This window comes from Atractosteus spatula (genome assembly GCF_055471065.1).
Source record: "Atractosteus spatula isolate fAtrSpa1 chromosome 17 unlocalized genomic scaffold, fAtrSpa1.hap1 SUPER_17_unloc_4, whole genome shotgun sequence".
Taxonomy (NCBI): Eukaryota; Metazoa; Chordata; class Actinopteri; order Semionotiformes; family Lepisosteidae; genus Atractosteus; species Atractosteus spatula.
The window spans coordinates 87,200-111,011 of NW_028296636.1; the positions used below are offsets into that span (position 1 = coordinate 87,200).

General features: G+C 45.5%; 2 protein-coding genes and 1 long non-coding RNA gene across 8 annotated transcripts; 1 reads left to right on the forward strand and 2 right to left on the reverse strand.

Annotated features, from left to right (window-relative positions):
• Nucleotides 1-331: 331 nt before the first annotated feature.
• LOC148810811 (ATPase MORC2A-like) lies at nt 332-12,513 on the reverse strand. 6 transcript variants are annotated; one of them, XM_088908881.1, is made up of 7 exons: nt 12,186-12,513; nt 11,734-11,800; nt 7,676-8,180; nt 5,827-5,887; nt 3,760-4,963; nt 2,570-2,663; nt 332-2,247 (listed from the first exon to the last, which is right to left on the reverse strand). In XM_088908881.1, the coding sequence occupies exons 5-7, from the start codon at nt 3,903-3,905 to the stop codon at nt 1,912-1,914; spliced, it is 576 nt and encodes a 191-aa protein (XP_088765007.1). In that variant the 5' UTR covers nt 3,906-4,963; nt 5,827-5,887; nt 7,676-8,180; nt 11,734-11,800; nt 12,186-12,513; the 3' UTR covers nt 332-1,911. The 6 variants fall into 6 exon arrangements, with proteins under 6 accessions (XP_088765007.1, XP_088765005.1, XP_088765004.1 ...); XM_088908879.1 differs by lacking the exon at nt 12,186-12,513 and adding an exon at nt 11,928-12,174; XM_088908878.1 differs by lacking the exon at nt 12,186-12,513 and having other exon boundaries at nt 3,760-3,936; nt 4,826-4,963; nt 11,734-12,174.
• Nucleotides 12,514-13,637: 1,124 nt separating this feature from the next.
• Nucleotides 13,638-15,068, reverse strand: LOC148810812 (uncharacterized). Its single transcript, XR_016086588.1, has 3 exons — nt 15,022-15,068; nt 14,748-14,782; nt 13,638-13,658 (listed from the first exon to the last, which is right to left on the reverse strand). It is a non-coding gene; the product is annotated as an uncharacterized LOC148810812 (long non-coding RNA).
• A 514-nt stretch (nt 15,069-15,582) lies between these two features.
• Nucleotides 15,583-16,832, forward strand: LOC148810813 (apelin receptor A-like). Its single transcript, XM_088908846.1, has 2 exons — nt 15,583-15,616; nt 16,282-16,832. The coding sequence occupies exons 1-2, from the start codon at nt 15,583-15,585 to the stop codon at nt 16,830-16,832; spliced, it is 585 nt and encodes a 194-aa protein (XP_088764972.1).
• The last annotated feature ends 6,980 nt before the right edge of the window (nt 16,833-23,812 follow it).

Here is a 23,812-nt window from a genome sequence, read left to right on the forward strand (position 1 = left end):
CATGCTCTAATCTTGTTAAGGGAACAATTGTGGCACTATTTCTTGTGCCTTTAACAGACCCCAAAAGAGCAAAATCTGATCCTGCTGGGCTCAAACGTAGCTAGAAAAACTATAATTTAAAGCTGGGAAACTAACAATGATCCTTTCATCTGCAAGTGGATTTATAGCACAAAACTGTGTAGAAGTTTCCTGTATTAAACCCAGACTTCAATCCACCTGTTCACAGACATTTCCCCATCTAGATCGAAGGCTGCTTTCCGCAGTGAGGAGTAAAAGCTTCTGACAAACGGAAAACAGCAGTCAAAAAACCAGCGGGAAATTGCACCCTGCATTTAGTTAAAAGTTTGGATTTAATTTGGAGAACAGGTGACTGCATCAAGAATAAAAATCAGAGTACAGATGGTATTTCACAAGACGACAGCCTCAAAGAAACCCTGTTATCTTATGCACATCATCACAGTAGACTATGATGGCTAACATCCTTGAAATCAGCTACAGTTGGAAAAAATCCAGAATGATTAGTTCGCAGTTATTACCTGCTCTGTTTTTGTATGGCTATTTAAAAACCCTGTGGTATATACAAAGCAGTCTTACCTTACTTTGAAAATCTGTTTTTTTAACAGCAGATGCAACAATGGGAGTGCGATAGTGACTTTCTGACAATGGTCATTACTGGTTTAGCTTTAGTCTGAGCAAGACCTGACGTGAAGTTGTCACAGACAACAACAAACAGTCCAAAGAAAGCTTACGTTATTTTAGGTAAAATGTAGAAATTTTGAACTGTGATAACTAAAAATTAGGAATTTAAAAACCGTGGGGAAGGTGATGCGCTTTTCATAAACAGTCGTCCAACAGAAATATGTTAACAGACTGGAGCTCAGCTGTAAAAGTCACATTTTCCCTGGGTCCAGGAGAACACCACAGCCATCCAGGCAAGGTATCTTAGTTTCTTTGGAAGCAGAAGACGGTTCTCCCAGCTCAGCTCAATCTCCGTAGGCTACTTTGGTCCACAACCAAACAGCATCCTCCAGCCTCCTCTGCCCTTTCAATTGGCTGTCCTTAAAAGTTGAATGCAGTGTAGTTTTTGTTACCTTGGTACAATTAATGCCATTTAGCGTTATTCCTCCATCCCCGCTTAGCCACAGATTAGCGAAAGCAGATTCGCTTTCAGGCTCGGGGTGGGTTGGTGAGCACTGCCCACACAGGGAGGGTGGTGCCAGCCCTGTTCCCTGCAGGAGAGAGCTTCTGCAAAAAAAAAAGCAGTCTTTCTGCTCCTTTGCTTCCAAAGTGCTGCTGCAACCAGCCACTGACCCACCACTGCGATGCCCCCTTCTCCTGGACCCTCCAGTGCCACTGCCCACAAACGCCTTGGTCTCTAGGAATGCAGAACAATGTAAGAGAAGAACAGACGACTCCAGGAAGTGGAACAGGGTGAACGGGCCCAAGCCAGCTATGCTGTCTGTGATCAGTCCCTTTGGCTGACGTAAGAAGTAGGCGTCTCTTAATCTCCCTTAGTAAGCAGATCTTCAATGTAGGCGTCCAGCTCATCATCCGTGTTGATATCGATGTCCCGCAAGGTAGAGGATTAAATTAAGCCAAAGCTGTGGTGCCTGCTATTCGGCACAATGCAGCCAAAAATTATAGCGGAACTGCTGAAAATCTACATTTGAATTCGTAATGTGAAGTGAAAAGAGTCACTTCCAAACAAAAGTATCGGATCTGACAGTCAAGAGTACAGTCTGGTGCGTCTCGTAAAGGGAGAAAATACCCTTTAGGGATTTCAGAAACGTGTGCTTGCTAACAACATTCGATGAACAAAGAAAATAAAACTATTATTTACTTTAAAAGCAGTAGCATTTGCCCCAGCAAGGTAATTCAGCTGGACAGCCTGAAAGATATATCCAAGGTGCTTCACGCCAACTGAATAGGTCTAAACCTTGGATACAGTGGGTGCCACTTTCCCAGCAGTGGCCTGATAATTCTTACGAGCTGTCCCGTGTCCAGGCAGCGAGTGAACAGCGCGTGGGAGCCCAGCCCTGGCTGCAGCGCTGCTCTCACCTCCTGCACTTTCTGCAGCAGAGCCACGATGTTGGTGCGCAGTTTCTGCAGCTTCTCCTCCGTCTCGCGGAGCCTGGCTTCGGCGCTGTTGCTCTTCTCCACCACGGCCCGGGCCCGCGCGTCTGCGTGGCTCTGGTAGGAATTGCACAGCGTCTGCAGCCCCAGCTCGTACTGCTGGAAATACTCCTTCTGTGGAGGCAGGGCACGGCGCAGGCGTCAGCCCAGCTGCCCCACCCGAGACCGTCGCGTATTAAGATATAATATCTAACTTATGCTTACAATTTCCTCACAAACACAAATATTTATGTGTTAAATTCAACTTTCTAGAGTTTTCATATTTAGAATATGTAAGAAGGTGTAATAACCGCTAGTCAATTATATAACCAACAATGCTGTCTTCCAGTGTTCCCTGGTGAACCCTGGACGTCCCCCCATGCCCTGTTGATGAATGGTTATCTAACGGCAGCCTCGTGTCAGCAGGCTCTCTGCTCAATCCCAGAGTGCTCCCTACCATTGGGAAAGCCACCAGCTCCTCTGCAGTCATGGTGTTGACATCATCCTTAGGGATCTGGAAATCCGGAGGGAAAAAGTACCGTAGCAACATCCTGGAAGGATTAAGGCAAAGGGAAATATGTTACAGAATTGTGTCTGCAACCATAAGAATCTTTAAAGTACAGGAAAGATATTAATATGCTATGGAGAAGACTGAAGGAAAAGTACATAAACACTTGGTTCTCCGAACTTGGAATAATCAGAGCACTTTTCACTTGTCCATTGAAAAAATGTGGATTACCTGAGAACACGAGTCCCCAGTGGTCTCATTTGTAGGTGTATGAAATACCAAGGCTTCACAGAACAGTCTGCAGGGTAACTGTGTTTGAAGAGGCGAACTAACTTTGCAATCGCCCTGTACATCTCTATATATACGGGAGCCAGACACTCCTGCACAGCTGAACCGGTACAGAGAGATGCTCCGAGTGCAGACGATTCAGGCGTCGTGGTGAGGCGGAGAAGAATCTCTCCGCGGATCAGCGCCTCCAGCGATGGAAAGCTGCAAGCCGGCGGTGATGTTAGTCAGGGAGGCAATGTGCACTAGCCCTCTCCCTTAAGGCCCTGTGCCTCCTGCCACAAGGTGGCCCGCTCGAGGGACGAGCGCGTCAGAGGAACAAGCGTGTCCTTCCTCATGGGTCCTGCACAGTGCAGAAATTACTACTGGCACTTCCAAATCGGATGGGGATAAAAGGAATAAAAAACCGCTGAAGGGGCAGCATGGTTATCATTCTTTCAAGTAGGGTGCTACAACAGCATGCTTAGGCTGCAATGGAACAAGTAAAGAATGGAATAAACCTTTACTTGTTCCGTGGTTATCATTAGCATTGCTGCCCCGGTTTAATTCCTACAGTGCTGTCTGCGTGGAGTTTGTATGTTCTCCCAGTGTTTGCATGGTTTTCCTCCCGCAGTCCAGAGACATACTGGTAGGTCAACTGGCCCTGGTGTGAGTGTGTGTCTGTGTGTGTCCTGCGATGGACTGGGTCCAGACTGTACCCTACCTTTTGCCTGCTGCCTGCCAAAATAGGCCCCAGCTGCCCTGTGACCCTGATGATAAAGTGGTTAGAAAAGGGGAGGATGCCACAGAGGTCCGGAAGCCCCGGGATCGGTCGGATACCCTCTCCGCAGCCCGTTACTCAGCCCCTGGCCTACCTCATCATCACAACCAGGCTCTCGATGACTTCCCGGCTGGCCGTGGGCTGGGTGGTGTCGGGCTCCATTCGGGTGGGGGCTCCTTCCTCCTTCTCCATGTCCTCCAAGGTGTTGGGACTCTGGGACTCGGGCGTTGGAGGACGCATCAGCCGCACATCATCACTGCCCTTCAGCACCCTGCCAGCAAGACCGTGAGAAGGGCAGCAGCATCACGGACAACATCCCTGGGCTCTGGAGGACTGGTAACCACTTCTTTTCTTTGGCTATTTCATACCCCGCTTTGGAAGGCAGGCAGCTCAAGTACATTCAAGACAGTTGTGCTGTTGCTGCCGCCAAGACACGTTCCGTTTTATTGAAAATTGTCTGTCCACCAATTGCACCTTGCCTTAGACAATTCCTAGTGAGCAGGCTCAGGGTTGCCGATCAACGCCTGGCGAGCAGGATCAGCTAGATCAGCGTTGCCTATCCTCAGGATCGTGGTTGCATATCTAGCCTCAACATGGCAGCATGTTTAAATCACTTTTCACGTACAGCTCATCTGTACACCACAGAAAACTAGAATATCAGGTTATTCTAAAACCTTTCCAACTGGATTAGTAATTGTTATGGACATATTACAGAAAGCACTGTGTTGCTTACATTACCCTTGTCAAAAAGACCTTGATTAATGTAACCAGCATGACTATTTTATAGAAATGGAAAGAATTCAATTATTCAAAGAAGCTCTTGCCCAAATGTGCAAAAAGGTCAAAGAAAGTGTGCCATGAGAATAAACTCCACACCATTGCCTGCTGCTTCTATTTGTGTGAAGTGACAATGCATTGCTTTGTGTGCGTGGCCTCCAAAACGTTCCGCAGCAGGGTTCAAATATTTCAGGGTTAACCTCGGAACAGGTCATTTTTTACCATTTCCCCTACTGTGAACCAGTGCTCTGCAGAAAAACCTTGAAGAAATCCCTGAAATCGGAGATGGCAATCCGACACCGTTATCCGTCTACCTGCTGGTTTACTCCAACCATATTGTAAGGAACTCGGGAAAGCCTTCCCGAAGGGAAAAGGATACTTACCACCTGCTACGAGGGGTGATGGCAGTGGGCACGTAGTCAAACTTCACTTTCCAGAGAACGCCCTGCTTGCCAGCTTGCACAGACGAGACGCGGCCGGTGAACCACTCCTTGTTCACCTTCACTTCCACTAGTAAGCCTCTATCAGCAGACAAAGGGGACACTGTAGGCGGCCTGAAAGAGCGACCCTGCAATGACTCGCGCCCTTCACCTCTGCGAGCACAATCACGCACGGTCCAAACGAGGATGCCGCAGTGGAGGCAGAATTCTTATATTACAGTACACCCTCAGCTCAGTGGGCTAATAAATGAGAAGAGGTGTCTGTTATTGCCAAATGTCTGCTTAATCATGAATGTTTTTTTTTCATTTTTTTCTCAAAATATGCTATGACAAAAAATACATATACAACACGCAACTAACACCCGTGTAAGCAACTGATGTAGAAGGGCTTTTATTTAACTAGGCTCTGTGTGCCCCTTTGCTGTATTCTAATCCCTCATTGTAGCTTGTGTAATTCTGCTTTTCCTCTCATTGTTTTTCTGTAAAGCGCTTTGACAAGCCAATTGTAAGGGAGTGATATAAAATAAAGTTTATTATTGTCATTAGGGCTCCATTGGTATTCCTGAATTTTAAATCTATGTAGTATTTATTTTTACCTTGTTTTATTATGTATGCATCTTACAGATTATTTTTTTACATGGTTAGCATTATTTTAGAATTTACTTTTTAAAACGTACGAGTATTAAAAAAAATTGTTAAAGCATCTGAAACACAAACAAGACCCACCATGAGCAATTTGCCCACCCTTTACCTGCTCCATTGCCATTCATGGCTTTTAAATCTATTTAAAAGTATGCTGTACAAGAACATGTTACACTATCTAATGTTCAGTTAAAGCAAAGGTTTACTGGTCTGAGTCACTCTGGCCAGGCTCTCCCACTGGCTGGGCTGCAGTGTCTTAACATTCCTCCTGTGGATTCCTACAGCTCTCTAGAGCTGCTCACCTTTCTTTGCTGCCTTGAGATCCACTCCTGCTTCTTCTTCCTCTTCATTGCTGTCCGTGATCTGCCAACACAAGAGACAAGCCTGGCATTAAGCACAGCAGGGTCTGGCTCTGGAAATGAAACCACTAGCTGATGTCTCAAACGCCAGAGCAAATCTTTCCCCACCGTAGCCCCAGAGCCTCCAGGTTTCCACTCCAGATGAGCTCTCCAGCTGCTTAACTGAACCCTAAGTGAAGGTAATAATTTGGTTCATCAGATCCTGTCGACTACGAGGAGAGGAGGGCTAAAAAATGCCTTTAAATGCACTCCAAATGGGTACAGGTTTCAAGTTACTTTTGTTTTTGTTCTTACCATCTTCCGACGTTCAAGAACAGAAATGCATCAAAAGCTTCAATTAGTTTAAACTTCAGGTTCAATTAAATAACCAAGAGCTCAGAGCTCGGATAGGACACCGCGTGCTAGAGAAAGCGAAAGCTGGCGTTCTCTCACCAGCACAAAGAATTCATCAAATTCTTTATCTAAATACACCACAATCTGGATACTCAGATGTATGAATACCAAGAACCTTTATCATATCTAGATAATTTATCAGGGCGCCGGATGCATGTGTAGTGCCGGATGTGTAGTATTTGGGATGTTTTGCTCCCCAAAACAATTGCCACAGCCAACTAGATCTTTTCTTTCTGGCTTTATGTTTTTTTTACTGCTGTATAGTACATCATTTTGGCAAAAGGCAGTGGTTCATCATAAGGAGTCATCATCACAAAGGAAAATTTGCGAAGCAAAGCTATAAAATGTCATCACCTCTAGACACGGAAAGTGTCAGGTGCACCAAGCTGTAACAGAAATGTTTTAGCTACCGACATCATTGCCAATCTTGGCTAAAAAACTGCGATAGCGCGTCCACGTTTCCAGTATCGCATGACGTCAGCTTGAGACCCACAGAACTGCAGAATTGCGGGCCTTGCCTGCCAGAGAGAGGGCTGCAGGACGAGCCACACGCCAGGCTCTGCTGCAGCGACTGAGACCAGACACCGCCGCCTGTCTGTGCTGGGGGAAGGAGGCTACCGCCTAGAGGGCTTTTCGGAACCGCGCCCCGTCGGGGGATCAGCGTACCTCCACCACCACACTGCTCTGGGCTCTCCGAGCGCTTGGCTCGGCCGCTGCTCTGAACACCTGGGGCGCAATTGCAGCCGCCAGCCTGTTTTTGCCAGAGCTTGGCCTTTTCTCTTCTTCCTCCTCCTCCTCCTCCTCCGTGCTCTCAGCAGGAGGGAGTGTCCTCCGTCTGGAGCCAGGCATCTGCTTCCCAGCGCTCTGCAGATTCAAGGACAGCACATCGCACGTGACTCCGGAGAAGGGGCAGTCCAGTACAACACCCGCCACCAGAACAGACAGGGGAGCTTAGGGATGTGCAGAAACCTCAGGCCCTCACCTTCCCCACGTTGATATAATATTATCATTATTCAAGGTCCAACTGCGACGCCTTTAACATTTCCATTGGTTAAGCACACCGCGCTGCAGGAAAGTCCATCGTTCAGATGAGATATTAAGCAGACATCCCGACGAGCTGGTCATTAAAGATGCAGAGGCACTGTGCTTAAAAGCAGGGATGCTACCCGTGATGTCCTAGCTAAATTTCACTCTGGCTTTCAACCATTTCCATAAATCCATCAGAATGAACAGTGAAACACACCTCAAAAGACACAGGTGAAAACTAAGCAAAAGTCCAGTTAAAACCAAACAACGACTGGGCTCCTTTGCCCAAAGTCTGTCATCTTGTGTTCTTAATTTAGTCTTTAGTCTTAAAACACCCCCTTAATGCCACAGAAGGGAGTTCTCATATCTCTACCTGATCTGCCGCATAGTGTTGAAAAAGGGCGAGAGGCATCACCCAAGAAGGTGCAGCACTTCAGTGGGTGATAAAGTGGGTTTCCTGGAAACATGTAAATCGCTATATAAATGCAATTATTGCTACTATCCATGCAGTCCTTCTCTCTGTTTGTAAATGTACCCAATTTCCCCAGCCTTTGTGATGCACAGGGTTTATTTTAGTTCAAAGGAATCCTGGGTCGTGGTTGTTTGCCTGTTGGCCACAGGGGGGCGCGTGTCTGCGGAGCAAGGGGGTGTGAGCAGAGTCGGGGAAGAGCGCAGTACACTCCCTCCACCACCACGCTGCCCTCCGCTGTCTGCGCCCTGAGCTCCGTCACTCTCCCACTCTTCTGATTCACCGCAGGTGCCGAGCCGGTCACCTTCGTCTTCTTGGGCTGCGGCTCCTCCTCCTCCTCGCTGTTCTCTGCCTGGGGGGGGCCTCTCTTGCGCTGGCTCCCTGCGGGCGTTGCCTGCTTTGCTGTGCTCTGTGCGGCGGAGGGAGAAGAGGGGAGAAGGGCTCATTCAAGGCTCATACCTCTTTGCTCGGGAGCCGACAGCAGCTGGCCGTCAGCGGGAACGCTCCCCCTCTGCATGAGCAGGCTCGTACTCAGCTTGTACGCCGCAGTGTGTCAGAGCCGTCACAATCACCTACAACACATACTTCTTACACACCCAAGGAGCACAGATCAGACCACATACTCACCTAGAAATAAAGAACCCCAAAATTATATTGGTGTCCTGTGCTGATTATTCTTTGCCAGGCTTCCCTGCTGCATAGTCAACGTCCCGGTGCCTATCAACCCTTCACCCCCTTGACTGCCTCCCTAAAAAGGACAGCACTTAAGTTTGCCATCATCTGGGAAAAGACTTCTGGAGTTAAGGAGATCGCATTACAGACAGACTTGGGTTCATGAAAAGGATTAGTGTGCACCCCAGCATTGGCCCTACGACTTCTGCGTGGAACAGGAGTAGGTACATTTACTACACGGTCACAAGGAGAGAAGCTGGTAGTAGGCTCAGCCCTAGAAGGCTCGGTGTCAGCCTCAGTCCTAACCTGCACAGCACCTGTAGATTCAGGAGCAGGTTCAAACCTAAGAGGCTCAGAGAACACTTCTGATTCACTACCACAGAGATCCTCATCACTAGCAACATCTAATGACTCAGGGAACACCTCCCGAGTTAATCTTGGAAGCGAAACCTCCTCCAACACTACAAACTCTGGCGGAGACTCTGAAAGGGTACTAACAGACGTTCCTGTGGGGGACTGGTTTCTAACACACCTGGGGGCTGGGACAGGGCCCACACATGGCCTTAAATTAACCCTGTGTACCCGCTTTATAGGACCACCTTCCAATGGTTCCACTGCGTGTGTCGTACCCTGCACCTCTACCACCCTATACACAGTAGGTCCCCAAGCATCCTGTATCTTATTTCTGCCCAACGGTCTGTGTCTCAGATAAACCAGCTGACCTACACTGACTGGGGGAAAGAACACTTTGTCTTCTTGCAGTGCAACTCTTTCCGCAGCTTTTTGTTCTGCGTACTCTTTAGCTCGGGCATGTGCTTCGTTCAACCGTTCCTGGTGGACCACCAGCCAATCATGTCTTTTATCCAGCACCTCCTCCTGGCCCAGTAACGCATCAACAGGTAAGTGAGGATGCACTCCGTACAGAAGGAAGTAAGGCGAATATCCCGTACTAGCGTGAGGTGTCACATTGTAGGCATAGACTAACTCCGGCAGATGTTCTGGCCAACGGCGCTTCTTCTCAGGAGGCAACGTGCGTAAAAGGTCATGTAGGGTCCTGTTGAACCGTTCACAGTGTGGGTTTCCTTGAGGATGGAAAGGACTGGTGCGTGTTTTCTTCACTCCGTAAAGTTTACACAGCTCTGCAACTACCTGACTCTCAAAGGTTTTTCCCTGGTCACGATGCAACCTTTCAGGGCATACAAATTTCATAAACCATTCTTTCAGGAGGACTTTTGCTGTAGTGTCTGCCTTCTGATCACGAGTCGGGAAAGCCTGTGTAAACTTGGTAAACACGTCAGTAACTACCAACACGTTCTCCCGCCCATCAGAGGCTGGCTCGAGGACCGTGTAGTCGACAGCGACAACCTCTAAAGGCCTAGTAGCTATAAATGGTTTGATGGGTGCCTGGATTTTTGGCTGTGGCATTTTGGTCAGGATACACCATTGACACTTCTTGACCCACTGTTCCACATCATTATACATGCCCACCCAAAAGCATCTCTGTCTCAACAGATTTTGAGTGCGTTCAATTCCTTGATGACCCATCTGGTCATGTACACTTTCCAATATTTGATCTTTCATACAATCAGGCAGGAGGAGTTGGAAACATTCACCAACATGAGGATCTTCGATCACCCTGTACAATAGCCCATCAAGCTCTCGCACCCGGTGCCACTGTTTCAACAAAGACAAGGTAGATTTAGGCAACTTTGATCTCTCCTTATTCCCTGGTTTTCTCTACTTATTCCAGAACATCCGGAAAGCACTGAGAGAGGGATCAGCATCTTGAAACCGACGGAGCTCCTTCTTTGTATACCCTGGGAAAGTTTGGGTGTTACTCTGTGACTTGTTCAAGTTATCACAATCCACTCCCGCTTCCAAAACACGGATCTGTCTTATTTTGCAGCATTTCATACCGGCTGCCACCAAATCTGGCTCCAGGGGTGTGCCTCTGCTGACAACATTACAGATAGCCACACAATCATCATATTCGACATCATCAGGGTCAGGTTCAGGCTCCCCTGCAAATGGCTGCCTAGAGAGGGCATCAGCAGCAGTGTTGCAGCGTCCTGGGCGATAGAGATAAATCCCTAACCCCCTCTATGAACTGATCTCGGATAGCTCGCTTCTCATCCGACACTACATCAGGCGATACCTTTAACACAGCGCCGAGCATGCGAGAGAGAGAATGAGAGTAATTGCAAAGATCTTCCCCCTCCCTTTGCTTACAGCCATAAAAGGCTTGCAACAGTTGGGAAACACTGCGCTTCTCCCTGAAAGCATGTCTGAGGTAACTGAATATATCACTGACCTGTCTAGATTCACCACCCATACGTAAACGTACTTCTTCTAGGGCCGGACCCTTCAACAATGATAACACAAGGTCATACTGCTCAGCAGGAGTCTGTTCCCTGGCTCTGATTACTCGTTCAACTTCTTCGATAAACTCGTCAACGGAGCAACCATCTTTAGTTATATCACCACTAAAAGGCTGTACATTACGTTCTCTAGGTACATACACATATGAACGTTTTGGTTCAGGACCCAGTGCAGCAATAGTGGCCATGGCTTGGTCATATTTTCTAACTAGGTCTTCTACTTGAGACCTCAAGTCATGGAGGTTGTCACCATTACCATTCTCCGTAACTACACGACCATCAACTGCTGCACCATCATCCCTGTCATCACCTGACATTTTGGGAACTGTTCACAAACACAGTCTCTGTGCAAACATCAATCTTGGAATACCACAGTTCAGCAGATGAGTCTGAAGAGACAAGAAGACGTCCTCCACTGGCCGTTGGTGTCGTCTGGTTCCCAGCACACTGGCCACTGGACCTCTGGACCTGGCCTTCTCCGTCCGTTATCAGCCTCCTTGGACAGCTGTCTTCACCACTACCGTATTTTATGCACCACCGCTTCACTGTGAGAGTCAGAACCCCCAGACTATCAGAAACCCCACTCCTGGTACCAAAATTGTGTAGCCTGGCAAAGAATAATCAGCACAGGACACCAATATAATTTTGGGGTTCTTTATTTCTAGGTGAGTATGTGGTCTGATCTGTTCTTAGTTTAAAAAACAAAAATAAAATAACAAAAGAAATGACATATAACAATATTTTTATATACACACAATACGGCAGTGGTTCTTTCACGCAGAGGGGAAAACAAAGAAAACATGTTTAGTTTTACAGTTTTTTACATTCCATCTGACCATTACAGAAACGCATCTACACTGAACAACAAAAAAATAAATAAATTACATCACAGTTGAAGTTCAAACAACTCACCACGCAGCGCGGGCAGAAATAAGCCGCTCCCAGGCTGCGCGGGTCACCTCTCAGCCCTCCCTGAGAACTACATTACGACCATAATTAGTATCATACTTACAATTGCGTACACTTAACAAACGGTGCTAAACATAAATCTCTGTAAAGAACGAAGGAACAGAAAATACAAGGAGCATGTGAAACCCATTACTTACAAATCAATAAACAGATATCCCCAGCCCGAGTAGTTGTCTAAAAACTGGCTACCGCCTCAGTGTACTCCGTTAAAATCTAATATCCATCTCGCTACTCTTGTCTCAATCCTATGAAGTGCCCCTTTATACTCATTTAGGGGGTAAATAGGGCAACAACACCGTATTTACCGTTACAACTCCCTAGTAATTTCGGGGTCTTTTAACGGTAACTCACTGCTTCTGAGTCCCTACTGCCCATGCGCAGAACGCTGAACTCACCTGACAGGAGCCGCCAGCTAAGAGGTAGCGCCATCTAGTGGATTTGGCATAACAGGCCGCTATTCACCCTGGGTCACACACAAAATACCGAATATGTCAAAAACAGCTCTGGATAATCGAAACCGCAAAAGCACATCAGATTTACTGAGTGCTCCTTGGGTGTGTAAGAAGTATGTGTTGTAGGTGATTGTGACGGCTCTGACACACTGCGGCGTACAAGCTGAGTACGAGCCTGCTCATGCAGAGGGGGAGCGTTCCCGCTGACGGCCAGCTGCTGTCGGCTCCCGAGCAAAGAGGTATGAGCCTTGTATGAGCCCTTCTCCCCTCTTCTCCCTCCGCCGCACAGAGCACAGCAAAGCAGGCAACGCCCGCAGGGAGCCAGCGCAAGAGAGCCCCCCCCCCCCAGGCAGAGAACAGCGAGGAGGAGGAGCCGCAGCCCAAGAAGACGAAGGTGACCGGCTCGGCGCCTGCGGTGAAGCAGAAGAGTGGGAGAGTGACGGAGCTCAGGGCGCAGACAGCGGAGGGCAGCGTGGTGGTGGAGGGAGTGTACTGCGCTCTTCCCCGACTCTGCTCACACCCCCTTGCTCCGCAGACACGCGCCCCCCTGTGGCCAACAGGCAAACAACCACGACCCAGGATTCCTTTGAACTAAAATAAACCCTGTGCATCACAAAGGCTGGGGAAATTGGGTACATTTACAAACAGAGAGAAGGACTGCATGGATAGTAGCAATAATTGCATTTATATAGCGGGTATTTAGGGTGTAAATAGGGCAACAACACCGTATATACCGTTACAACTCCCTAGTAATTTCGGGTTCTTTTAACGGTAACTCACCGCTGGGTCACATGTATAAAGACAACTCAGTCTTTCAATGAACTGACAAAACACAACATTGCAACCGAAAACGAATGCGGCAAACCTCACAAGAGAAATGAGCATGTGGCATGTTTCCACCTATCCTCCCCTTTTCTAACCGATCTATCCAGTACAGGGTCAGAGAGGAGCCGGAGTCTATCCCAGCAAGCAGCGGGTGCAAGACAAGGCACACCCTGGACAGGTCGCCAGTCCATCACAGGACACTCACACACACTCATGCCAAGCGACAATTCTCCCAGAATCCAATGAATCCACCAGCATGTCTTTGGACTGTGGGAGGAAAATGGAGCACCCAGAGGAAACCCACGTGCTATGAGGCATCAATACTAAAAACTGCGTCACTGGGATATCCATGACATATTTGAATATGGAACAAGTAAAGGTTTATTTGCTGACGCAGCTACTTACTTGAACATATTTGTATATGTGCAGATTTTCATACAATTAACATCCATTATGAATGCTGACAGGTAACTGTTTTACACACAAACAGAGGATTAAATCCACAGCAAGGCTTGTACTCACTGGGGTCCATTCCAGTCCCATCGTCAAGGAAACACAGCATGAACCCACCACGCAGCTCCGGCTTCTTCTCTGGAGAGGAGAGGACAGAAAGTGGGCCAGAGAGATAACACCGCCCTGCTCTACAGAGACAGACACTTACTCCTGACAGCATGAGGAGCTTACGGATGAGGCTTACCCACTTTTGACATACACGTACCGAAAATGACCTACGATTCTGGCCTTTTATGTGAACTTGCTTGTTTTAGCCAGTTCAGCTACTCAGAAGGTGAGCACCTAGCAATTTAAAATACGTTACCCACTTTCGAAAACTCGTAAGATAGATGCATTAAGACTTGCAAATTAAATATTTTCATAAAATTAGAGCTATGAACCCTCTGCCTCATTTGGAAACGGGGATGAATCTCTCCAAACGTGATTAACTGGAGCAATATATACAGAACAAAAGTCAACAGGTGACTTCAAAGTCAGTTTAAAATAAAACATAGAAGCACCCCACAATCTGGCCAGAACAATAAAACGATTGGCAAGAGCAAAATTGGATTTAAAATCCATTGAGAGTGAGAGTGAGAGTTTTAATTTGCTAAGGTATGCACAGCAAAAACATAAACCTACCAAATTGCTAAGGTTCAAGACTGTGAGCCGCTGAGCTTTATATTTCTAAATTAACCTGATGAAATGAGGCATGAAGAAGATGGTGACAGCAACAGGCGATTCCACATTACAAACAGATGGAGGCTTATGTCCTGACAACATACTTTCCATTTATTAGTCAGAACCCTTCCTACTGCTTGCTAAGATAAGTGGCCACAAACTTAAAAGAGGCATAGAAGAAACTTTTTTTCGAAATATTTTCGACAAAAAATCTGCAAATACGGTTTTCGCTCTCAGGGCTCCTGTACTTCTGCAGCTGTTCCCTTTGCTGAGAGCTCTTTCATGAACACATCACATTACTCTGCTCTTTCTGCAAGCAGCGGCGGTCCTCATAATAACTACAGCACAGCCAGCGCCTGAGGAAACATAAAAACACCAAAACACCTTCCTCTCGGTTCAGATCACAAGTCAGAGTAACCGCCATACTCAGCTGTCAGACAAACAGACCATACTGTTTGAAGACACAGTACCAGAAACAGATGGTTGAGCGCAGTATGTGAAAACTACCTGTGTAGATGTCTATTCTTTTAGCATCCGCATCCCTGCAAAGACAAAACAACATTAGATATGCTCTGTGGGAAGTGGAAGAGGCAGCAGATAGATATTCTGTGGTTACAAATGACAGTTTCTGCACTACCTCAACTGATTTATGAACGGAACTAAACTTAACTAAGCTTAACATACCAACCTTCCCTTTGAGAACCTTGCGCTAAGCTGAACATCTACACAAACAGCGAGCCAGGATGAAAGGAAGAAAGCAGGCTAGAAAGAGGATTTGTACCTTGCGTTGTTCACAAGCTCAGCTAGGGCTCCAAACAGGAACTCGTGAGTGGTCCTGAAAGAGTGAAAAGAAATGACTGACTCAAATTATGCGACAACGATACTGAGTTTTTTAAAATAATAACTTGTCTTAGATAGATAGATACTTTATTGATCCCGTGAGGGAAATTGCAGTGCAACAGCAGCTTAACACACACAACACAGCCACAGTGTAACGAAATATATAATAATAGTACAATACATACAATACAGTACAAGAGTTACTCACAGTCCGGACGCACAAGAACAAACTAGAACAGAACAGTACACAGAAAATCGTATCACACATATGAATATAAATATAGATGTAACTATAGATATAAATATAAATGTATTGCACAGGTCCCTGGCATATATTGCACAAAAAGTGGTTGTAAACGGGAAAAAGAAAAAGAAAAAGAAAGAGAACAGATGTAGCAGTAGATGTGTAGATGCGTTTAGTCCAGAAACAGGTCACTGTCGATGTTGCCTCTGCCAAGACGCAAGGTGGATGCGTTGTACAGTCTTATGGCAGACGGCAAGAATGAATGTTCCACCAAGACTTGGCGGCAAGAACGGCAAGTCTTGGTGGAACAGCAAACTGCATTAGCCGAACAGGGGGCAGCCAAGGTCCACTGTAACTGCACTGACACTGGGGGCTGTGCAGGAGACATCTTGATAGTCCAGACAACCACATGGTCATTTTCGGGACCGTTTATACCAATACAGGACCACGATGCAGTGTGGTCCTGTAGTGGTATAGATAATGTGTAGATAATGGATGGGATACACATTCACTCAGGCAGAGGACGGACCATTTAGAGTTACCCGGTAGCCTCAGACAACATTCCTACATTCCACTACGGAAGGTAACTGGAGCACCTCACTCACTGACTGTACTGACTGTATTGTATGTATTGTATTATTATTGTATCATTCGTTACACTATGCTGTGTTGACTGCATGAAGCTGCTGTTCCACTGCAATTTCCCTCACGGGATCAATAAAGTATCTATCTATCACCTGGAGCTTCCACATGGCCAAGAGAAAAAAACTGTAAATGCTACACGGAGAGCACGTCAAGACAGAATCAAACTCGAGACACTAGAGTCGAGAAGTGCAGTGTGTTCCAGTCCCAAGTCAGCCAAACAGGAAGCCATTCAGCCTGACTGGATCCACAGCAAATTTCAGGTTTTGCCAAAAACGCATAAAACGTGTGAGTGTATGCACCAACCCCCGACAGCTTTAGGACAGGAATTCAGCCACCCGCTGCTCTTAGAAGGAATTAAGGAGAGCAAGACCTCAAAGCGCCAACCACAGACATCACTGAATGTGCTGAATGACTCACATTGTCCAAAAACTCAGAGGTCACCGTTCTACTGCTTCATCGGCAGCACCGTCACCCGCCACTTCAACAACCTCCGCAAGGAGGACCAGAAGAAGCAGCGGCTGCTCAAGATCATCACCACCCTGGTGGCGGTCTTTGCCCTCTGCTGGACCCCCTTCCACGTGCTGAAGAGCCTGGATGCCTTCATCTACCTGAAGGTGCTTCCCCAGACCTGCGCCCTGCTGAGCGTCCTGCTGCACGCCCACCCGTACACCACCTGCCTGGCCTACGTCAACAGCTGCCTCAACCCCTTCCTCTACGCCTTCTTCGACCTGCGCTTCCGCTCGCAGTGCCTGTGCCTGCTCAACCTGAAGAAGGCCATGCACGGCCAGATGAGCTCGCTGTCGTCCACCCTCAGCACGCAGACCCAGAAGTCCGAGGTGCAGTCGCTGGCCACCAAGGTGTAGGGAGCCCCGCTCCTGGGGGCGACAGACTGTGTGCACGGAGCCGGCGCGCAGAAAAAAGCACGCGGTTCCCGGACTGAGATCACCTTCCCCCCATTGTGGGAGAAAGGGACTTTGAAAAACTGAAAACCCGGTCTGTTCGCTGGGCTGTAACACTTGGAAAACCCAATGTGTGGACTTGTTCTGTTATTGGGGTAAGCCCACGCGCTTATACCTGGGCTATGAGGGGTTCCCCCAACAAACAACGCTGGGGCCAGCTGGCTGTGCCTCCAGCCGCTTGCGTTGTACACATTTTTGAAAGAGGTAAATGTGTTTCAAAGACTTATTTTTTTCTGGCTTGCCTTTTTTTTAAAAAGAGTACATGCTGTAAATTGCCGTAAAGAATTCAACCAGGGCTGAATTCTGGACAGGAGGAGTGAGATGAGAGGGAGGTCATAAGTTGTTGGCAGTGAAGTTTCAGCCTGGTCACACTGGGAAAGAAAAATGTACCGAGTGTTTTCCAGGTTTTTTTGTGCTCTGTTGCTGTCGTACTGTTTCCTTAGCACTTGTTTTAAAGAAGAAAGATTGTGCAGCCCAGTCTCCACTTTTGCTAATCTGTGCTAATGAAGGAAAGGGGCCAGGGGCTGGTGAGTGTGATTAGAAGGAAGGTGTTGCAGTTGAATTAACATGTCGGACGACAGAGGTGGTCGGGCAGGCAGATGGCTGTTGCCAAATGTTTTTCTGGGAGGGGGAGCAGAGGTCTAGGAGATGATGGCTACGAATTGACTTGAATGCACTGTTGTTACATGACTTTGGAGCTGGGGTGACTTATCATCTGTAAGTGGCTTTTGCTGTGAATGTCTCAGAAATTAAGGATTTGTATTATGGATTGTATGTTTTTGCCTATAACTAACTACTGTATCTGGATGCTTTTTAGCATTTCCTATTTGTAAATAAAAAGTGTTTTTAAAATATTCCTCTTAACTTTCTTCAATCCCTGCTGGCCGTGTGAATGTCACCCTGCCTTTAGTGCTGCTGTGTCTCTTCCCACACTTGCTCATTTGTGCAGTTGTTTCAGTTTTTGAAGACGAGAGGAACCGAGCAGCCTGCTGCTTTAAAAAAAAGCACAGGGAAAATAATGACTGCAGTTCTTTTGGGATATTGAGCTTTTCCAGGAAATTCTTTTTCTTGGCTGAGTTAAAGCAAGGGTGTCTCAGCAAGCCCGCCAGGCATGTTGAAAATGCACTATAAAGGAATTAGAAAAAGAAGCAGAGTCTGGTCTCTAACTTTTAAACATCTGCCTGCAGCAATGTGGTCAAGCAGATGTCAATAATTCCCCAGACACGATGTATTTTTTGTGTTGTTTTTTGCCAGAATATGAATAAAGTGACAGGTGGGCTTGAATCTTAAGGTAAAATAGTTCACTTAATACTGGAAAAATGGGGCAGAGTTCACATTACTGTTAGAGTGGAAAGTTATAGGACCCTTTAATAGATATTACATCACTTCATGTGCATCTACTCAAACAAGAAAACTCCCAGGAACTAACCACCATTCACATATAGCATGAATACATCATTCTTGTGCCTTATTAGGATGCTACAGGGAAGCACAAATTCAGAAAATGATGTACTACACAAGCGCTGAGAAAGACTGGTCTTACTATTGAGTTAATTGATTCATACTACAGTCAGAGGTAAAAAAGTCTTTTCACAGCATTTCTATGCAATAAGAGTTTTCATCCCAACCTTACAAAGTATATTAGTTCATAAACACTGCAACAATTTAACACAAATTAAACAATCATATATTATACAACAGACTTCTGTAATTAATAATAATAATAATTAATAATTGCTTACATTTATATAGCGCTTTTTTCTGGACACTCCACTCAAAGCGCTTTACAGGTAATGGGGACTCCCCCTCACCACCACCAGTGTGCAGCCCCACCTGGATGATAATTATGCTGGGTGATATGAAATGTTGTTACTGTAGAATTGTGTACAAAAGCTCTCTGCTCCATTGACTTTATGTAACTTGGTGCCCTTAAAAAAATGAAGCAGTCCACTACAACGTACTGTATGTAAGCTTTCATTCATGTGTCTTTAATCCTGACCATTACTATTAATACTTAACAAGACTTGCAGTTCTATTAGGATTATATGCACTTGTGTATTTTAACAATATTAAGCTTGCGTTCCACAAAAAAAAGTTTGTACATTTGAAAATGCACCCTGAGTGAGTGATGTATTGAGGTGTGTTCTCCTAAGACAAACATAATTTCATGTCAGCAATCCGATAGCAAACTTCAGAATGTGCATACAAGAAAGAATCTTAAATTAAGTGTGTTAATTGCTACATTCCAGAAGAATCCATGGGGCTTTTACCTGCAGTAGTAAGGACCATGTCTAAGTTGAAGAACATGATAGAAACGACCTCTATTGTTAGGGATATGCTGCCTTGGAGTCACCAGAAATTCTGGCTTTACAGACACAAAAAAGCCTGACAAGTGCTGTCAGATCTTAAGTTACAAGATTCATGTCCTAGCAGGTGTGCAGTGAATTTCTTTTGAACTTTAAGGCCACTGTATTACATTTAAGAACTGTCAGCCAGTGGTAAACCACACATGAAATCTCACAGGACATACAAACCACAACACGTTCTACATGACATCAGGACAAAACGAGTGCTGAGTTAAGCCCCTTCATTCTGTATGAATGAAGTAACTTGCAGGCCAACCAGAGTGTTCGGAGACAAGAAAACTGATGATTTGTCATTTGCATTCCCAAGTAACCACTAAAACAATCTGTTGAGCTTGCTAGAGGATTAAGGTATGTGTTTCCCTCAGCCGTCATTATGTATGGCATTTGACTGTGAGCACTTGTTGTAAGACCTGTAGAATATTACCAGATGAATACAGATGATGAAAGATGACTAACATCTTACTAACAGTTGAACTGCACAGGTGATTATTTGGTTATCAGAATGTGTGCTTTATAAGATGTTTAAAAATGGTTGATTCAGGAAGTTGTGAATCGATTCCTCTGGCAGCCAGCTTATTGAGTCAGGCAATCAAGTAAAATTACAACCTGAATTAAAAGCATTTAGGCCTTGGAGAAATATTAGCGACATGTGGCTGAAAACACAAGCAGGTCTGAAGATCTTAATTATTTCCCCCTATTTTCACCTGAACTATTCATTTAATTTCTTCCTGCAAAGTGCTGATCAATTGGTAGTAAAAATCTTACCGTGTAATTGTTCATGCTGTGTAATTGAAGAGCATCCGTTCTTCAATTTGGTGTTAACCTTCCTTCTGGCTTTGTCCTAATTCTGTCTGGATAATCCAGTAATAATGTCTGGCAGCAGTAAGTGACGATTCAGTTTTTTTGAAAACTTGTTTCACTTCCATACTGCTGTTTTTTCCTTCCGTGAGGTTTTATTGAAAAGGAACGCTCAATAAAACCTCAAGAAACTAAACTCAACACTGAATAATGAACTATTATTCAGTCCGTGGTTTTCCTTTAATGAGCTCAGTTGGACACAGTCTCATTTGTAATCCTTTGACAATTGTTGCCAATCAGCTCTGAAAACAGGCCAATGTTTGTGCTGAGTGTTGAGGTGGCTGATAAACTCAAGTCCACTGATGTGTGGGGTGTGGGGTTCAAGATGAACTTTTTGTGGCTCACCTCTTTCTTTTAATCCACATATTCAAATTATTAAATTATTTGTAGTCAAGTATTACATAGTTTAATAATTTTAATAATAATCTTGGCATGAATTCCTGTAGGAAGCTAAGGGCTTAAAAATAGAAATTTGTTTCATGAAGGTGTAAGATTTAAATCCTTTACTGAGGTTCCTTATAGCTAAAACAGAATTTAAAACATTTTCTTCAAATAAGAAATATTGTGATCACTCCTATTAACAGAAATAAATCTAGACTGGAAGTGTTTGATTTTGAAACCTGCAGTCTTTAACCTTAATTCAGAAAAAATCTGAATTTTATTGCATTTTGAAGTGAGGATCAAAAGTGAAAGATGTGTAGAAATGTGTCTTTTCCTTCCTTATCTAACTCTTCTTGGGCTCCATAAAATGTTATTGCAATACTCTCCTCACTGTAGAAAGTGACAGTCAGAATTAGGAACATTTTTGGGCTTTTGTTTTGGCATTGGAGACGTATTCAGAGCTTTAGGCAATCTCTACATGGAGCTGCACAAGACAGAATACAAGTGAACACTATTTTTTTGCCATCTATAGATCTCCTGATCTCCTTTACTCAGATAAAGTGTGACTATCAATGGCTGTTTCTTAGACACTTAGATATTTTCGTCCTCCTACAGTCCAAAAACAAGCAGGTAGGTTAACTGGCTTCTGGGAAAATTGTCCCTGGTGTGCGTATGTGTGTGTGTCTGTCCTACAATGGACTGTTATCCTGTCCAGGGTGTACCCTGTCCTGCACCCTTTGCTTGCTGGGATCGACTCCGGCTCCCCTGTGACCCTGAATTGGAATTGAAGTGGAACAGAATATGGGCGGATGGTGTTTTATGTGTGTCATTGTTAATCCCATGTAACACATATGTCATTATGATTATGTCTATCTATCTCTCTGTCTGTTGATATATATGAAACACTACTGTCACTTTTCCACAGTACGTGGTGACAGAAGCAAGCTAACTTTGAGCAGTGACACTTTAGGCTGTGTTGTGTTTTAAAAAAGGGCAAAAAATTCATACTGCTCTTAAATCAACCATAAACATGAAAGTTGACCCTGGAACAAGATGTATATATGGACATTTTGCAGGTTCAAGTTAGCTGTACCTGGACCAATCCTACCAATCCTATATGAATTAAAGAATCAGCAGAGAGGTGGGCTGGTTTAGCATGCGGTTAACTTGTAAGAATAACTAAAAGAGACAGTGAGATGAGCATAATGTAGAGCATAATGGGTTATAGATTGGATAATGTGCCTCACTTATTGATGTTGTACTGTAATAAAAAAACACAAAGTCAAGTCTGTCCTAAATAACTGAATTCCAGAGAACAGCATGGCCACATTTATTCACATCTCTAAGTATTGCTTTAAATCAAATTCAGCAAAGACACATCTCCAGGAACACTCTGTTCTTTGGAACCGCAGTGGAAGCCCACGAGACTGTATAGACGCCTCTGAAGGCTTCCTGCTTCCCTGGGGTACAAAAGGAGGTAAGACGCAAAAACATTCAGCAGCTGCAGCCTCATGATGGTTAAAGCCAGAGAGCTCTTCACTGCAGACAGATGATCATGGGCTTCCAGATGTTGGGGGATGGCTATAACAGAATCCACAAACAGCTGCATTAACCCCTTTCCACTGTGGTGTCCAGTATTAGACATTTAAGGCTACTGGTATAGTGGTCACCCTGTGTGGAAGAGGACACAAGTGTATCTTGCCACCATGGGCTGTGAAGAGGTTTGGGACAAAGGTAACACCTGGATACCCAATGCACACTGGCTTCTTCAGGATACATAGTGTCGAAAACTACCGTGTGAAGCTGCCAGCATGAATGTAGTATTCACAGCTGGGCTGGAAGAAAGAAGTGAATGACAAAAAGACCATTTGAATGACGATTGAAACAAATGTCTCGTGGTCAGATGAAATGAAACTTGAGCTTTTTGGCTCATCTGCGTTATGTCTGGTGTAAAACTAGACGAAGCTGGTGTAAGAGAAAACACTCTTGACCACTCTTATGTTCTGGGAGTCCTGGAGCCCTAGACAAGACAGGGGAAATGGACTCCAACACAGACCTGGACATACTGGCCTGACACCTGGCTCTTCTGCCAGGAGTACTCTTGTGTGGCCAAAACTGGAGATTCCAGCATGACAGCGATCCAGAGCTCACATCCAGATTGAAAAAGAAAGGTTAATCACACACAGAACAGACACTCTCGCCTGCCCATCCCGATCCCCAGAGCTCAATCCAGCTGAAGCTCTGTGATTCCGATTCAGGATGGCAGCTCAGTGAGGGAAACCAAAGGGTCTGAAGGGGTGTGAGCAAGTCTGCATGAAGGACTGGTCATACGGTGGTCCTGTGAAGTGCCAGGACCTCAGAGCTCACTGTAGGAGGTCTCATCACTAGAATTCCTGCCAGATGAATACTAACAACAAGGGGGTGAAGAAATGTAACCTTTGTCTTTTGAAACTTAAATTATTAATAGCAAATATGAACGTGCTGTGTGCAATGCTGTTACAATTACCGTGTAACTCTTGAGGAATTTTTAATGCAAGAAGCATGATCCAATCTGTAAATCTTTCTGTTATTTGGTGATACAGTGTTATCCGATCCCCTGATGGGATAAGAGCTTATCTGAACAATAAGTCGAAATAAATCTGGATCATTTCAAAGGAACTCTATGTATGTGACTACAGCACAAAATCCCACAACATTGTGACTTTCAATTCATTCTTATTCCTATAATTATAGCCTAAAATCGAATTGAATTTAGTCACAGCAAATCACAATGCCAGCACTGCTCTAAGACAAGAAGAGTTGCAAATGAATTTGGTAGAGGGATGTGAATTTCAGCTCCCGCGTTCTCTCAGTGACCTCGTCCTTTGATATGGCTTCCTCAGCCTGTGGTCTAGTGTGCCACACATGGGGGAGTCAGACAGGTTCCTTTGAGGATCTCAGGACGAAGGCTGGGGAGGGGTGCGAGTGTGCGAGAGGGTTACCTGCCACTGTCCCCTCGCAGCTGTCGCCCCTACTGGGACACAAAAGCACCACCCAAGTGAAAAAACGACCGGCTCACAGGTGGCTCTGCTCTGGCCCGTCTCCCAGCAGACCGAGCAGAGGGGACAGCTCCCCTAGAAAGGACACCTGAAAACACAGACTAACATATCTCACCCAGTCTTTCATCTTGGGACATGCTCCAACCTGTTGTCCCTGTCAGTCCTAGCAGAGAGACACACTGAGGGTATGCAGCTACAACTTGTATTTGCTTACTCTCTGCATAGAACTCCGTAGAGCACA

Excerpts from the sequence above, each read along its gene's own strand:
- LOC148810811 (XM_088908881.1), bottom strand. The coding sequence starts at position 3,905 with ATGCGTCCTCCAACGCCCGAGTCCCAGAGTCCCAACACCTTGGAGGAC. Across the intron at positions 2,664-3,759 it reads AGCCTGGTTGTGATGATGAG|GATGTTGCTACGGTACTTTT; the intron begins GTAGGCCAGGGG and ends TAATCCTTCCAG. Across the intron at positions 2,248-2,569 it reads AGCTGGTGGCTTTCCCAATG|AAGGAGTATTTCCAGCAGTA; the intron begins GTAGGGAGCACT and ends CTGCCTCCACAG.
- LOC148810813 (XM_088908846.1), top strand. The coding sequence starts at position 15,583 with ATGAATGTTCCACCAAGACTTGGCGGCAAGAACG. Across the intron at positions 15,617-16,281 it reads AAGACTTGGCGGCAAGAACG|CTTTAGGACAGGAATTCAGC; the intron begins GCAAGTCTTGGT and ends AACCCCCGACAG.